Genomic DNA, 16,868 nt, shown 5'->3' with positions numbered 1-16,868 from the left:
ACTCAGCCACATCCAAATTGTCTATAGGCAGCTGAGCTGCTTGTCCGAAAGGCCTCCTGTTTGGAGCACCACTGGAGAACCGCCAGCGAAAACACGGTCAACATCTGTAGCTGGCCGAAGAAGTTGGCACTCCATGTCCTCTCCATCACACTCCACCTGTAGTTTCAGATATACAGTATACACTGCTGCACACAGTCTTCCTCAACATACTAGACGTCGCACTCATATTCCCCACACCAAAGCCCATCTGCACACGGTTTCTCCGCTCGCCAGAGAGTACTGCTTTCGCTGCATACATAAGGGTACTCAAATTATCGACTTGAGCAAGTTGAGGGAGCAGCAGAGTCCAGTGATTGTTTTTGCACTTGCAACCAATCGTGACTGGCATTGTCCCGGATATGTGCAGCGATGTCCATTCTGGCCAAATCATCGGCCGACTCACCTCCCAAGTCAGTGTCGATGCCAATCGCTTGCCAGGTTGTCATCAGAGTAGAATTCCTCGTCACTGCAGATCGTGGGACTACCAGCATCAATTCTTTTTACGCTCGATGAAAGTGTCGCCCTCAAATGACTCGTCGCTGTAGCCATCATCGTCTTCCTTCTGTTTCCGACCCGAATCCTCCAAATTGTTTATCCTGCGCATGGAGTGCGATGATGTCGTCTTCTTCCGCTCCACAGTACATTACTACTACTAGGCTCTTCTGTCGATACATCGATGACGATCAGTTTTAGGCGACTCAGCGCAACATGGAATACAAACTCAAACAAATAAACTTACTTGCAACAAAGAATTGTATCCGGAACAGTCCAGTCGACCGAGGAGAACAACAACAGCGACTCGCGTTGCACTGCACTTCGTATTTTTTGCCGCGGAATTCAAATCGCGATTATCTCGACTTTTTCAAAAAAAGCTGTGGTCATGTTTTAGCGCGCTCGGGCTCAAGTACCATTAATCCACCCATTCTCGAATTTCCACCCCTGTCGAATTTGTGGCTGTGAAGCAACTTCGGCGTATACAATAAAATACGGCGTTGAATCGACGCGGATCAAAGGTACTTTACGGTACAGAACAAAGGCTTTGCAAGGCATAGTGCAAGAGTTATTGGAATACTTTTCGACTCTACCATAGCTACACGTGGCTTTACAAAGCCATGACCAGCAAACACACGCAAAGCAAGAAGAGAAGTTTAAGCAACAACAGCAAGAGCCCGGGCAGCATCAGTAGTCACACAAGTCAATAGCGCCTACCTACACCAGCCACTTACTTGTTGTGACGAAATTGCGAGCAACAAACTTCAGAATTTCATCAAGAAGAATAACAGGTAGTGACATGTATATGACGGCAAGCCACTCAGTTTGATTTAGTGGTGTGATTTGGAAGACAGTCTGGAACAGAAACCATGCAAACGCACACACGCACACACACACACTCGTTTTCTCATCCTGCAATTGCACAGCTCCAGAAAAGGAGAATTCGGTCAAGCCAGAGTTTATATGTGTGCGTGAACAAGAGAGGTACTTTACTACTTGAGGAGTGCTACACACTGAGGCAAAGTTTTCACACAGAAAGTAGAGGAAGATTCAACTCAGTTTCACCACTCCTAGTCCTGATCATCATGCAACTATCAATGCATAGTTCATTCTGGAGCAGTGCAGGACAGTGAGAAAGAATGAATGTGACTGGTTTCACAAGGTACATGCCCTATGCCAGAAGGCATCCTTCTGCTGCTGCTGATGATGCAAAATCTTGCGCGTTAACTAGCAGGAAGAGAGCCCCCACCCACCCCACCAAAAAGTACAATGCTGCTCAATAAAATCCAGTCGTGTCACTCAAGTTTGCGCTTTGCACCATTTTACAGCCCACTGTTCACAGGTCTATGGCTGTGCAACGCCCGGCGCATACTTGAGTGACGCGATTGGATTTCATCGAGTGGTCCTGTACTAGTATGCAACTCGATGGGATCTAGTGCTGCCACACTGCCTCAAGAGTCAATAACCGCCCAAGAGTGTGCAACTCCCGATCAGTCCCAGTATGGAAGGCGGAAGTGCGGTAATGCTACGGATTGCGACTGAACTGGGGACCAGCTGTTCTGCTTGAGGATGTGCGTTCTCCACAGATTGCGACTGAACTGCGGACCAACTGTTCTGCCTGAGGATGTGTGTTTTCCTCGGATTGCGACTGAACTGCGAACCAACTGTTCTGCCTGAGGATGCTCCAACCTGCTATGTTTGCGGTACCAATGCCGGTGGTGCCACAGGCTGATCAGCGAGTGTTACCAGATTGTGCACATGCAGCCATGCATTGAGTGTGATGGCAAAGGTGTGAGTGTGATGCCATGCATTGAGTGTGACGGCAAAAGTGGCAAGCCACGTACAGGTGGAGCCCAGAAAGCCGGAGCTGTTGCTGCTTGCAAGCGCAAGCATTCTGAGGCAGAGGAATGAGTCGCTGCTTCTTGCTGCTTCAGGAGTGCATCTTTTGCGTATGTAGTTTAAGTTTAAATGATGAATTGTTTACATGATTACTACGATAATTATAATTATCATATACACTGTAGTATAGGCTGGAATATTGGACACGCTCCTGTCACGATACAAGAGCACACAGACACACCTGTGCACACATACACAGAGCAGCAGCAGCAGCAAGTGCCAGCATTCACAAGGTCTTGTTGCACTAAGTTCAACTTACCGACATGAGGGGCACGTAGAGAATGAAGAAATGCAGAGACATGGACAATGCAATGGCTCCCAACAGAAGGAGATTCCGTGTTGGGTACATTGACAACAAGCTCTGGTTCTCACTCAAGCTACACAGAACACAGCCAGAATTCATAGAGTACAACAGGTAATACAGTTGAATGAAATCTGTAGCTAACGACGACTGCACTAGGAGATCGCCCGTCTTTACGGTAACCCTCAGTTGCCCGTACATACAAGCATCACCGATCCAACGGGATCGATCGGTGGGGTAGACATTTTCAAATAATCCAAACTTGATCAAATCCCGAGGCATTTTCAAAACCTGTTGGCAACGGGAATCTACGAAAAATAGAGTTCAACACGACAAACAGGAGTGTGGAGATTGAGGTCAAGCCCTGGGCCAGTGCTTGTGTGCCTACTTCCTCGGCCAGCAGCACTGGGCCAATGCAGCCACCCCCCCCCTTCTATCCCATTTCTTCAATTTTTGTGTTTTTTTCAGGCCACACAACGAAAATGCGGCCTCAAATCGTTGTTGTTCCAGATACTCACTGCGCCCGTACATTGCACTTCATGTGACAAGGCAATAGCGGAACATGAACAAAATGGGTCAACTGTTTGTCCCCCCCCCACAATTGTTAATGGCTAGAACCCTGATAATAAGTTACAGTACAAGCAGTAGGATCTGGCCACAGTTAGAGTAGAGGAAAATTACCTGTTGAGAGCGTTGAGCATTTCAATAGTAACAAGGACAGACAGTGCCATTGTCATAGGGTGAGGATCATCGAAAATCTCACAGTCAAAGTTCTCTGCAAAGTTTTCCTTGTCAAGCGTACAGGACATGTGGTGACTCTAAACAAATCACACGAGAACAGACAGCACCAATGTGACCACTTCACTTTGCTGCCACCGCCATGGACAAAGAACAATCAGTCAAACTGGGCATCAACCGATCACCGAACAGCAGTGTGGAGGAAAGCAGGCCAAGCAAAACAATGAGGTAACAGTGATGTCATCAGGCTAGAGGCACACGTGAGTCACATGACACAACTTACCAACTGATAGTAATTAAGCTGAGGACCGCCATCAAAATACATAAACCACCAGACGGATGCAAATACGGTTGCACAGCCCACATAAACTAGAACAAACGCAGGAAAGGCCACAAGACACAAAAGCACAAGAACACAACCACATCAGCAAGACTAAAGTTACATGAATACACAAGCATTAGGACAAAGTGAAGCAATGTTGTCTTTCGTGTGGCTCAACTAACGTTGATTTTGATCACCAATCGGAAACATGTGCTATGCATGGATACAACAACAATGCCGGATTGCCATAGGTTGCTGCATGTTACAGACTACTGTACGGACAGATGCAACAAAGTGTAGCACCACATGTATCTCACGGCAGATTGCAGATTCAAATATCATTGTTGCTAACCTGATGCATATCATTACCATACACATCGGCGTCTACTCAGCGAATTCTAGGGCACAGTGTACAGCACAGTGTACAGCACAATGCAGACACTCACTTCCAATGGTCATGTATCTGAAGAAGAGCCATCCGCTGATCAGTGGTACTCTTGGGTTGCGAGGTGGCTGTCTCATGATGTTCTCCTCTGGTGGGTTGAAGCTAAGAGCAGTAGCAGGTAGACCATCTGTCACCAGGTTCACCCACAACAACTGCACCGGAATCAGAGCTTCTGGAATTCCAAGTGCAGCCGTTAGGAAAATACTAAAGGCACAAACAAGCATAATACAGCACACCAGCACCATCAACAAATACAAGAACACAGCAAGGAAAAGAAGAACTGGAGAAGATGGGGACATTACACTATCAGGGCTCGTAAAGATTCCAGATCATTTTCAACACTCCAAATACTGTAAAAGCCATATACAGGTCGTCCCCCGTTAATACGAGTCCGGTTAGTACATAAGAAATCTCAAGTCCCGGACGAAACGTGGTCACTTCCATACAAATTTTGTCGGTTAGTACATAATTCGTTAGTACATAAACCCCGTTAGTACATAACATTTCTCCGTACCCGCATGCCACCTACCTCAATAGTACATAATTTGTTGGTCTTTTGGCCTTCCACTGGAGGCACGTCGTGTTCTAGTTTCTACAGTCAAATCTGCCGTTAGCGACCTCTGCTGTAGGCGACCATCTACCGTTAGCGACCGATTTTCCGTGCACCGACGGTTTCACATACAAACTGATCTGTCCAGAGCGACCATCTGCTGTGCGCGACCAGCGACCGCGATTTTCATGCACGGTGGCTGCATTCAAATCTGCTGTAAGCGACCGCGACCCAGGTTCAGTAAGGACTTAGGTGCGAAATTGTACTTGCCAGTGCGCTGTCAACTGCAAAGTGTGAAAATACTTTGGATCCCGCCTAAAATTCAATTCACCTCATGAATATAGTACTCATAGTTGCATGCGCACTTCATTCATGACACATGACACACATACACCTTGTGCAATTATTGCATGACCGTATTACCGTAGCATTTCCCAATGCCCTTGGGGCCCCTAGCGTTTTGGCGGCCCACATGTGTCAATACATTTTCTACCCACCTAGTGGGAGCATAAAATTGTGTTTCGTTCGACTTTACTCTTCACTCTGATGATCTACACCTAGTAGTGAAACCGGTCAGCCAAAAGTAAACTTTCAAAGAATGTCACACTTGTTTGTGCAGTTTGTGTCGGGGGTATCACTTCATTAAGATCTTTGTTGATGCAGCACTGTCCGCAAACAAGCTAGACCGACCGCCTAGACCCCTACGGCTACGGAACAATAAGTGCTTGTCCATTTAACCCTTTCAGTGCCAAAAGGGGGTCAGAAAAATTCAAATTTTTCCGAGTTGAGCCGAACTCAAATTGTTAATAGCGCAGGTGTATCCACGGATCTCTACAAACGATGGCTCTCTGGAAAGATATCAAGGCCAGGCAGACAACTGTGAAGAGAAAATGCAGAGAAATAGTCTTCCTCGCGAGGGTGCCTGAGCGAAGTCCGTTTTCTGCATTTTCGTAGCATTCGCGCTTTCCCACACGCGTGCGCGAGCGATCGCAGTGCAGTCAACTTTCAATGCCTGAAATTCGGACAAAGTTGGCCTGAAAGCCACTGAACATCTCGATGTTGTGATACCCAATACGCATGGGTTGCCGCGAAAAAAAAGAGAGAAGCCCATGATGCACATACGTCATGTTTTCTACTCGCGACAATTGTTTATCCGAGCTCGCGTGCTTCAGGCTTCGCCCTGGCGACATCTATCATCACGGACTCGGTTCTTTGCAGTGCTTTGGGAATGGGTGTCCCCATCCATCTAACTACTTTCTACTCGTATATGCATCGTGTAAATGCTCACACATCACTCTTCAATTTTCGGAACTCGACTGTCCTTTATCCGATAGTCGCGCATAAGAGTTCATCGGAAAGCGCATTTGAGAGCACATTGGAAAGGTGAGAGAATAAGCTTTCAAGTGGTATGTCGTTTGATACAGCATGATGCGGAGTCACTGGGTGTCGAAGACTGAAACGCGGATACACTTTAAATTGTTTTGAAAGTTTAGTGTGCAGGGTGCATCGTAGCGATCAGCATGCCTCAAAAGGGACTTTCGTTGTGACTCATAGTGCGCGGTGCATGCGAAGTGGAAACCAAACCATTCGCCGCATGAAACTGAACCTCGCACCCCGACGTGGATCCCATACGTACTTTGGCACGTAATACCGTGTAGCAGTATCTCTCTATTGCTCATCGCTGCGTGACATTCTGCTCATGGGTTATGGAGGTTTGAACAGTGGACTATCGAGGGCGGACGGTGTGCGCAATGCACACAAAGTACATGGAGAGTATACTCGTCATATCCCAGACGTGATGGGGTCTGCATGACGACTATATGACTCGTACTCTTCATAAACCCGGAATGGGTTCATCATCCTCAAACATAAAAAATAACAACAGTGAAACTTCTGAACTGTTTTCAAGTTGTATGTAGTGCCTACCTGACAACTTCTCCAATGTTTGATGAGATCAAGTATCGTATAAACTGCTTTGTGTTGTTGTAGATAGCACGGCCCTCCTCGACAGCAGCAACAATAGAAGTAAAGTTGTCATCAGCCAAAACCATTTCTGAACAATATGAAGTAAATACCACAAGTGGAAGAAGAAGAGGACACCACATTCGAGCCCCATCACACAGTCAACAAACACAAAAGTGTTGAACGACAGCACAATAGAGCGCCTAAAAGGAAGATGAAACGGTCGCTTCTTTGACCGAGATGTCCTGCACGCAAGTCGTGTTAACCCATGCGAGACACCGCTCCCCCCCCCCCCCCCCCACACACACACAATGTACCATGTATACGCCCGTCGCAATAGAAGCACGCAGATCTGCAAATGCACTGGATGTGCACCCACCCACTCTCTTATAGCAATGACAGCGGATTTGATTTTGAATGAAACAGATCAAGACTAGCGCCAGATGCTAGTAACTGTTCAATCCACACAACTGCCGAAGCCATGTGAATCAACCCCCAATGCACACCTGGTCAACACCACATTGAGTACATCGGAAAAGGACGACCAAAACAGTTACAGCTACCTATGCACACCCTACCCTTCCTTGGGTATCCAGTATAGGCAGCACGCTGCTTTGATAGAAGCAGACACTAGATGCACTGGTACCTTGAAGTGAAATTTGAGTTACTTTACCACCTAGCATCGGCAACTGAGTACTGGGAATCCAGGGCCAACAGACATACCAACAACCTCAGCCATGAAAGCTATAATAATTATAGCAATGGCACACTGGATTGTGGAGCCGAAACTAGTCCAACTTCCAAATGCTTTGGCAAGAAGGTAGCCTTCCGACAGGTACACACACACACACACACACACACGAGCGCGCACATGCATATAGATGTATGGTCACACAGTACTACTACGAACCTGAAGCAGACTTAGCTACAGCTGTGCCTGATCCCATCGCTACGCCAATTTCAGCTTTCTTCAATGCTGGAGCATCATTCACACCATCACCAGTCTATGCACCAAATGCAACAACAACAACAACAACAACAACAACAGCAGCAGCAGCAGCAGCAGCAACAACAGCAACAACAACAACAACAACAGCACAAATAAATTACATGTACTTGGTCCGACTTATTAAAATGTGCGTTTCGCTTCGAACGTCAACCAAACAAATTCAAATAATCTCAGGACGAAATAAACTTTACAGCTACCTAACACTATCCTTCAGTTGTCAATTTGTGATGTTGAAGAAGAAATGGCTCCAACTCCAACGGAGGCAGCGACTCGGGATCCTAGTCGACTCGAGAATTTTGCGTTCAAATTTTGTCGTCAGAGGACTCCTGTTGCTTCTCGCGCAACACAGAGAAGGCCTGGTGCTGAAATCAACACCCCGCTGCGATGGGGGATTGTCACGGAGAACCAGAACCTCCTGGGCGATCGTTCTCGAGTGCCTCCTGGCGGATTGAAATCGCTGCAATCGCTGTTTCCTTGGCAGAATTTCAGGAAACGCGTCATCCAGAAACTTGTGCAGAAAGCACCAGCATCGCTCCGTCCAGTTTGCTGATCTCTCTCGCAGTCGTTCACGATGTGGCGGCCGACGAATCAAGATCACAGAAGTGATCGTGGAGAAGTTAGTTGATCGAAATAAATAACCGGCCTTGAGGTCGACTTTCAGGCGACAACCTGGCTGGAAAACTGAAGCGCAGAAAGGGTGAATTATCCGGCGGATACGGTGCGGAGTCCTCGGAGCCGCGATCGCGATACGTCAAAAGATCGCCAGTCTCCGGGGCCAGTGGATTCGTGAAACAGGCAGCTCGCAGGGAAGAGCACGCATGGTCTGACTGCATGACATGTCGACACAGATCAGACTCATGATCAGTAGACCTACATACCTACGCGCGCGGTACACGGTTGTCAGAAGTGATTTTTTATGCGTGGTGGTTTACTTGTTCGCCTCATTTGAAGGTGTCGCAGGAGCTTCAGGCGAAAACACCTACAGCCACCATTCTGGTAGTCGTGCTGCACGAGGAGGAGGCGAATTCGATCGTCCAAATCGTGCCTATGGAGTGAAAAAATCAAAGAATCGCAGTGTAGATTGGAGATGAAAAAAATGTCGACGTTTTGCAGGTTGACCTATCTACCGTCTCTTGGTTGATTTTTTAGTACAGGTGCTCCTTTGTACATATGCTTGAGTTTTGAAGTGAAGCGCACATTTTAATAAGTCGGACCAAGTATGTGCAATGAAAATAGACCAATCCCGAAAAGATTGTATTGGTTCGTGAAAGGGGGCACCCATCACCAGTCTATGCACCACATGCAACAACAACAACAGCATAAATAGGGTATATGTATGTGCGAGGAAAATAGACCAATCCCGAAAAGATGATCTGGGTTCGTGAAAGGGGGCACGTGTGCAAGCCAGCACTAGTCAGGTGCATCGTTTTGTATCTAGTTTGTATGTGTCAGCCCATGGCGGAGGAGAAAGAGACTATTTGCTCGCCGAGCTGAAGCTAGATGATTTGATGGAGTCCTGCCAGCAGGTAGCCAAAAGACTGTCGGTACCTCAGGCAGACCCTGACAGAGTTTCGAGGCCAGCTAGCTCTCGATGAGGAAAGGAATATCCGCGTGGCAACCGACTCTCCGTACAAATGCAAGGTACAGAGCACTGACATACCCCAACAGCTACGATTTCAACTTGCTGCTTCACAAACTTCAATCATGTACTGTCGTGGACATGGAAATCCGGTCGCACGTCTAGCGGCCCCAGGGCGCTGGCCATGCAGCCGTGGATAAGCACATGCATTTATGCGCTGGTCGCATCGGATCAACATGTGCACTGCACGCAGCTTTCTGTACGCGCTGAGGGCGCTGTCCCCGGTCAATCGACTGGATTTTCATGTCCACTACAGTACTACAGGGCGCTTCAAAAAGATTAGAAATCACTTCAAATCAGGCTTTGGTCTTAAAAAGTATGAATATAAGGGAAATCCGGACAACAAAGTACATGGAAGAGCTTATTAGGGCAACGCAAATTGTTCTGTAAAGGTTTCGGAACAATTGGAACAGCCGTTAAGGAATTTCGGGCAGGTTTCTGGCTATTTCCCATGGTTTAGAATTTGCCCTGGAAGCCAGCAGCGATTTTTTAAATCAAAAACCCTCGATTTATCTAAGCCTTTTTGGCCCTGTGGCCATGAATGCTGTCTGCTGACCATGGAGTTGTGGGTTCAAATCCCGACCTTTTTTCATTGTTTTCGTGATCAAGCCCGGTACATGACTGTACAAGATTCAAGAAGGCGGCTGCTCCCAATGTTGGAGCTCGATTTTCCTGCCGGCTGCACTGACACTTGACTGGTTCAGGTCGAAACGGTGTGAGCGAGGTCATTGCACTGTCAGCTGTAGCTGCGTGTTGAATACACCGGCACATGGATTGATCGACTTCTTGTAAAGATTTTTTTAGTCTTGTCACGATCACCAATTTATTTGAACTTAGGGACCGTCCGTAAGGCCACACCAAGTTAATTCTATGTTTCGCGTCAGATATTTTCTGGAAAAGGTGGGCGGAAAAAAACAAAAATAAGAAAAAACAAAACTCCATTCTATGTGTACTGAGCCATGTTGCACACAGAATACCACTACTAAACTGTCACGTCTATCCAAAACGACAAGTCGTCACAGGACAGCTGGCAGACTGGGCTGGAGCGATACAATAAGAGATTTCATGGATGGCTCCTTCTGCATTTTGACATGAGTCGAGTGGGATCCCGCTCCATCACAATCGTGGAAAATCTCGAAGTCCTTGACACCTGGAATCTCTGCTCGCTTGGTGAGCAGGTCCTAGGCCTACTGCACGGCTTGGAAAAATAGATATTTTCATCTCTCTCACCTTCTACGTACCATAGCCTGGAATGCAAGATTATGGAGAAGCTGATAACCTCTGATCTGCCATACTGGCTAGAGAATGTTCGCCAGAACAGCCATCGATTGGCTCGTCTAGGTTCTTTTTTTTTCTTGTCAAGGATTCGAAAAGTCAAGGATTCGAAAAGGTACGCGTGCGGGTGACGCGAAACATAGAAATAACTTGGTGTGGCCTAAATATCGATATTTTTTCAAGACCATATTTGCTCATTTCTCCCCCCTCAAAACGAACCGCGATTGGTCCATATGTTTTACTCTTTTGGACGCTGAGTCGACTGGTTTTGGTCCGAAAAAGCTGCGATGCAGCGTTCCTCCTTTATTCCCAATCGAACATGGTTGAACAAGCGGTCACGTGCTCCTGGGTGCCCAAATCGCCTGGTCGCCACGCCAGCAGGCGACAACTTTCACACCTAGGTTCAACTCGAGTGACAGGACTGCACCCAAAAAAGGTCAAACAGGCTAGTAAGTTGTACCCTGCAGGCACGGTGACCAGGTGACTGGCGTACGCAGGAGCACGTGACCGCTTGTTCAACCATGTTCGATTGGGAATAAAGGAGGAACGCTGTATCGCAGCCTTTTCGGACCAAAACCAGTCGACTCAGCGTCCAAAAGACTACAACATATGGTCCAATCGCGGTCATCCGTGCTTTTATAAGAATGAAATGGCGCTTTTAGTGACATTTTGCATACAAATCCCCATCTAGTAGGGCGCAGTCACCCAGTTTCGGTGGAAGTGCGCGAGTTCGATTGGGATTCAAGTAGGAAGGGAGCGTCTCAGCTTTCTCGGACCACGACCATTCGACTCAGCACCCCGAAGACTACAACTGGTGAAATTTTAATTTTTGCCTTAAATTCCCCTTTAACATACACACGTTTATGCAAAGGATCGATATTTTTTTAATGAAACTCAATTTCCTCATGAAACGTGACCAGCTGCAACTCTAATTTCACCATACACCTGCATGTACATGTAGGTTTATGTTGCCACGGTCGAACAACCTTGCCTTGGCTATGCTCACGAGGTTGACTTTCACTTTGTGTAGGTCATAAACTACATGTTCGAACAGTGCCCGTCCATAGATAGAGTTCGATATTTTTTTCTCAAAGACGAGACGAACAGGGCCCAAACCCCCCCCCCCCCCAAACGAACGAATATCTTCTCTAAAAAAACATCGATATTTGTGGACGACCCCTTAGGAGTCGGCGCCGTCTTCTATCAGCTTTCACAGGCGTCTACTTTTCTCAGAAAGTCATCCAAGTCACGCGGATGGCTTGGCCAGGTCATGGCCTTGAGAATGAGTCCGTGTCCATGTCATTTTCGTCCCATGGTGAGAGTAAATTGCATCGCAGCTCAAAGAAACTGTTTGGTCACAAACCGGGACCCATGCTGACCTTCAGCGTTTACCACGCTTTCGACATGTCCTCTGCAACTCCATATCGAGTAAGAACTGGTTTGTTGTAAACCAGACGTACCTACGTGAGTAAGTTAGTCACTTTTCATGCTTTCGCGCGGAATATTTCTTCGAGTTCACACCGAGTTTTTCCAGGCAAACTCCCCGGGCGATCGCCACGATTGCTAACCATTTCGAAGCGGACTGTAGCCCCGACTGCTGTAGTCTAAAGCTGGAGCCGCATCGCCGACATGCAGAGCGGTTGGAGCTGATGGGATTTTCCGACCTAGACTTCATCCGCAAACTCTCGCAACAGTGCATGCAGTGTTTCTGCACGCTTGTGCCGGCTATGCACAGTACATGTACCGGAGGTGGAGGAGCTTGACGATCTCCGCTGACTCCAGGTTGCCGAAAACCTGCTGTTGTCCAGTTCTTATTGAGGAAGGTATTCTCCTCAAGACCTGCCAGCGGTTGTCAGGCCGGGGGTAGAGTTGTCTTATTGAAATAGTTCTTCATCAAGCTCATGTGCCTGGAATTGCTCATCATGAAATGGTTCGGACGGTATGATATGGCGATGGTCTATGGCTTGTCACTGTATCCCGTACTGTATAATGGTATTGTATAGTTTAGTCGTAATTCCTTCTTGTGAACATTTCCCGTTCATATGCCCAGCTTCTTTGATCATCCTCTGTTCTGTTATTGAGCCGAAACGGTTAAAGTAAGCCGAGCAGATTATAGTGATCGAGTGGGATTAGTGTAAATCGCAGTACTGTAAAAGCCACATATATAACGGAGTGCTAACTCTAACGAGTTAACGAGGAGAACTCTGTCGTTAAAATAGAAATATTTATACAGAAATCGATACATATACTGTCCTATTGAGCGTTGAGAAGGAGTGAGAATCGCTACCTTTGGTACACGTAAACTAGTCAATTTTGGGAAATCGTTATAAATGCGCCTCGTTAGAATAATAGCTTTTACAGTATTACTTGAGATCGGGGTTCCACCCATTTATACCCTCAAATATCACTCTACTGAATTCAAGTGTGTGTGTGTGTGTGTGTGTGTGTGTGTGTGTGTGCTTCTTTTCCTTTCTCGCTGTTGTCTCCCGCTTCTGGGAGTGACGTGGCCATTTTGTGGCAGCTGTACATAGTAGTAGTAGTAGTAGTAGTAGTAGTAGTAGTAGTGTGTGTGCATGTGTGTGTGTGCGTGTGTGTGTGCGCATGTGTGCGCATGTGTGCGCATGTGTGTGTGTGTGTGTGTGTGTGTGTGTGTGTGTGTGTGTGTGTGTGTGTGTGTGTGCATGTGCATGTGTGTGCATGTGCATGTGTGTGTGTGTGTGTGTGTGTGTGTGTGCGTGTGTGTGCATGTTTGTATGGGGGAGGGGGTCAATAAAACTTACCATGGCAGAGATGTGGCCATCATCTTGCAGGTATTCTACAATCTTGTACTTGTGTGCTGGTTCAACGCGAGAGAATAGCCTACAGCCATACCACACATGCGTTCATAGGACATGGGGAGAGAGCGAGCGAGAGAGGGAAAGAGAGAGAGAGAGAGACGCACAAAAGACGGTGGCCGGGATTGAGTGGGATTTCCCAGATCATGCCAGCTGTTGTAAAGGATGTATGTAATCAAGCACGCTCAGGCGGTCATGATGGCTGAATCTTGCCCGAGCCTGCAGCCCAAGGGCCGTAGGCCCGAGGGCTGCAGGCAAGGGCAAGATTCAGCCATCATGACAGACAGAGCGTGCTTGATTCGATTTCTTACAGCGCGAAGCAACATATTAGGGAAGGTCAAAGGTCGAAAGGTCGAAAAATTATTCCCGAAATGACGTCAAACGGTCCTGACATTCCCGAAATGACATCAAACGGTCCTGAAATTTCCGAAGTGACGTCAAACGGTCCTGATGGCCTGATTATGCCCGCGGCGGGAAGACTGCCTATTGGCCATGGCCCGGGCAACGATCACGTGTCATGTAAGAAACACTCATTCAAATTCAAACTAAGATTCCTGAATTTGAATTTGAACTCGTACTTAGTGGATCAGGTCATGCATAAAGTGCGAGTTAACTCGTACTCAGCACGCAAAGGGTTAAGAACCGTTGCTCGCAGCGCTTCGCGGATTGTTTCCACCGACATGTGAGATTTTTTTGTTCGACCTAGATATTCGAATCTTTGGGTTTGAGCAAGATTTGACTGAATTACAATCTGTTGAAGTTCTGCACTTGAATGTGATGTTTACGACGTATGGGGCGGCTCTAGTGTGCAAGTTTCAGATGAATGGAGTGAACATAAATACCAACAGCACTGCACCCTGGTCGACCAACGATAACACAAGCACACTAAAAGGCACGGAGCCAGCTATTGAGGGGTGGTATAGTCCCAGGTCGACATCAGGGCCTATCAGATAACCTCTTAGTACTTCTACATAATCTATTGCTCGTTAGACATTCTATTTCAGTTGGAATTGTAAAAACTGGTACAGCCATTGGTCAAATGACCCTGGAAAACGAGACCTGTATACAGGGACCACATTCGTGAGGACCCTTGAGCGGTCAGCTTAGATTTCACTGTAATTATACACGCTCACGTGGACGCAGCTGTTGCGGATCAGGCGCTACCCGGCTTGATACTGGAAGAAGTCGGTAGGTGGGGCATTTCTGTAAACCCATGGTGAAGGGGAGAGGTTTTCAACAAAACGCCGTAATCGCACAGTACATGTTGCAAAGATGGGTAATATAGGGACTTCACATCGATGAACTACTCTTGTGCACTTCCATCTACAGTCTTCTTAGTTTAATAAATCCACTCTACTTTCTACTCTATGAAGTAGACAAAAACTATTAAATGCAGCCTAAATGAACTCTGAATATGTTGTCTAACAGTAAAAATCCTGTTTCACAAGAAGAAGTTGAACCTACTATGCAAAAAAAACAATAAAAACAACCTGTCCTTACTTTGCATTGCGCACTGCTTCTTTCTGACCAGCAACGCTAAGTTGGTCAAATTCCCGTCCGGAGAAGGATTTTCCTACAAAAGGCAAAGACCCCACATCAACACCCCCACCCATATGTCATTTGACAAATCGATGATGGCACACACAGGGATTCTCTCTCTCTCTCTCTCTCTCTCTCTCTCTCTCTCTCTCTCTCTCTCTCTCTCTCTCTCTCTCTCTCTCTCCCTCTCCCTCTCCCTCTCTCTCTCTCTCTCTCTCTCTCTCTCTCTCTCTCTCTCTCTCTCTCTCTCTCTTTTCTCTCTCTTTTCTCTCGAACGGTCTCTCCATCGCGAATAATTAACTTTACATTTCACATCAAACAAAGGAATTGGAGAGCAGTTTTAGTTATTGTCATCTTGATGATCGGCTGTGCTAAAATCTTGGTGAAATGTAAAGTTACTTGTTCGAAGCAGATCATTTGGGAGAGGGATGAGAGAGAGAGAGAGAGAGAGAGAGAGAGAGAGGGATTTGTGTGTGTGTGTGTGTGCCTGCTTCTCCGCTGTGCTACGTCGCTCACTGCCAGGCTTGTGACCGCTGCTCTGCGTCTACACGTGGCCGCGCCCGTCATCGCTGCTCGCGGACTTGTAGTCGTCCGACCGTTCAGGACCGTCAGGGTTTCTTGTGTGTTTGCGCCTGCTCCCGCCGATTTCGCTTACTGCATCACCTGGATCGTCACAGGGCTGTGTGCTCCTCCTCTCTCTCAGCTGCCCCTCCGGGGCCCACGTAACCTTCATGGCAGTGGCTCAACAGGACAGGACAGGTGTGTGTGTGTGTGTGTGTGTGTGTGTGTGTGTGTGTGTGTGTGTGTGTATGTGTGTGCGTGTGTGTGAGAGAGTGAGAGAGAGAGTGAGTGAGAGAGTGAGTGAGAGAGAGAGAGAGAGAGAGACCGAGAGAGAGAGACCGAGAGAGAGAGACCGAGAGAGAGAGAGAGAGAGAGAGAGAGAGAGAGAGAGAGAGAGAGAGAGAGACCGAGAGAGAGACCGAGAGAGAGACCGAGAGAGAGAGAGAGAGAGAGAGAGAGAGAGAGAGAGAGAGAGAGAGAGAGAGAGAGAGAGAGAGAGAGAGCGAGAGAGAGAGAGAGAGAGAGAGATGATGATGATGATGATGAGCTATGTGGAGTTGACCAACACTAAGGCTGGTTATCGTGCACCACATAGTTTGTTAAAGCGGCTTTTTCTGGCAGTACATTTTTGACCACACCCATAGTGGTGATGGATAAGCTTTCTGAGCCTAACACAGCTGACAACAGCTAACAACAACAGACAATATAAAGAATGCTTTCAAATAGCCATTACAAGTTGAAGATTAGCCTGGCCTTACCCGTCAGTCGGAGACGAATAGAGAGGCCTTTCCAGGAAAACTAGTTACCACCATCCACTTATCACATAGCTCAGGTGCATGCAATGGAGCATACAACGGACAATAACACATGTATCAGAATATAGAACTTCTATATTCAAGACCTTGGTTGTACATGACCAGAAGAAAGTAAATGGCATACCTGATGTATCTTCATGGTCATCAAAGACACCAATGCGGCGGCAGATGGCCTCAGCAGTGCCCTTGTTATCACCAGTGATAACGATGACGCGAATACCAGCATCGCCGCAACACTTGATTGCATCATACACTTCCTTTCGGGGAGGGTCCAGCATACCAACAACTCCAACAAATGTCATCTTGCTCTGCACATAAACGGTAACAAACCACACCAAAAATTAACCCTTTGAGAGCCACAATAAAATGTCAACATTCTGCATTTTTCACGTTCTTTGGACCATAACTGCTCCAGTCATTTGACCTCCCTCGATCGCTGAGTTCCATT

The 16,868-nt window shown here is 47.1% G+C and overlaps 1 protein-coding gene across 1 annotated transcript in view; it reads right to left on the bottom strand.

Moving 5' to 3' along the window:
• Positions 1 to 16,868, bottom strand: part of LOC135821003 (calcium-transporting ATPase sarcoplasmic/endoplasmic reticulum type-like) — a 41,882-nt gene that overhangs the window by 4,193 nt on the left and 20,821 nt on the right. Inside the window, exons 16-25 of the mRNA XM_065334057.1 lie at positions 16,545 to 16,728; positions 15,006 to 15,078; positions 13,452 to 13,530; positions 7,659 to 7,752; positions 6,713 to 6,839; positions 4,238 to 4,440; positions 3,753 to 3,838; positions 3,413 to 3,549; positions 2,690 to 2,807; positions 1,266 to 1,386 (exon numbers count right to left, since the gene is read on the bottom strand). Coding sequence (XP_065190129.1) covers positions 1,266 to 1,386; positions 2,690 to 2,807; positions 3,413 to 3,549; positions 3,753 to 3,838; positions 4,238 to 4,440; positions 6,713 to 6,839; positions 7,659 to 7,752; positions 13,452 to 13,530; positions 15,006 to 15,078; positions 16,545 to 16,728 — 1,222 coding nt within the window. The remainder of the gene's footprint in view (positions 1 to 1,265; positions 1,387 to 2,689; positions 2,808 to 3,412; positions 3,550 to 3,752; positions 3,839 to 4,237; positions 4,441 to 6,712; positions 6,840 to 7,658; positions 7,753 to 13,451; positions 13,531 to 15,005; positions 15,079 to 16,544; positions 16,729 to 16,868) is intronic.

Source organism: Sycon ciliatum, chromosome 7 (assembly GCF_964019385.1).
Source record: "Sycon ciliatum chromosome 7, ocSycCili1.1, whole genome shotgun sequence".
Classification (NCBI taxonomy): Eukaryota; Metazoa; Porifera; class Calcarea; order Leucosolenida; family Sycettidae; genus Sycon; species Sycon ciliatum.
Note: the sequence above shows the minus strand (reverse complement) of the source record. Positions and strands in the feature narration are given on the sequence as shown.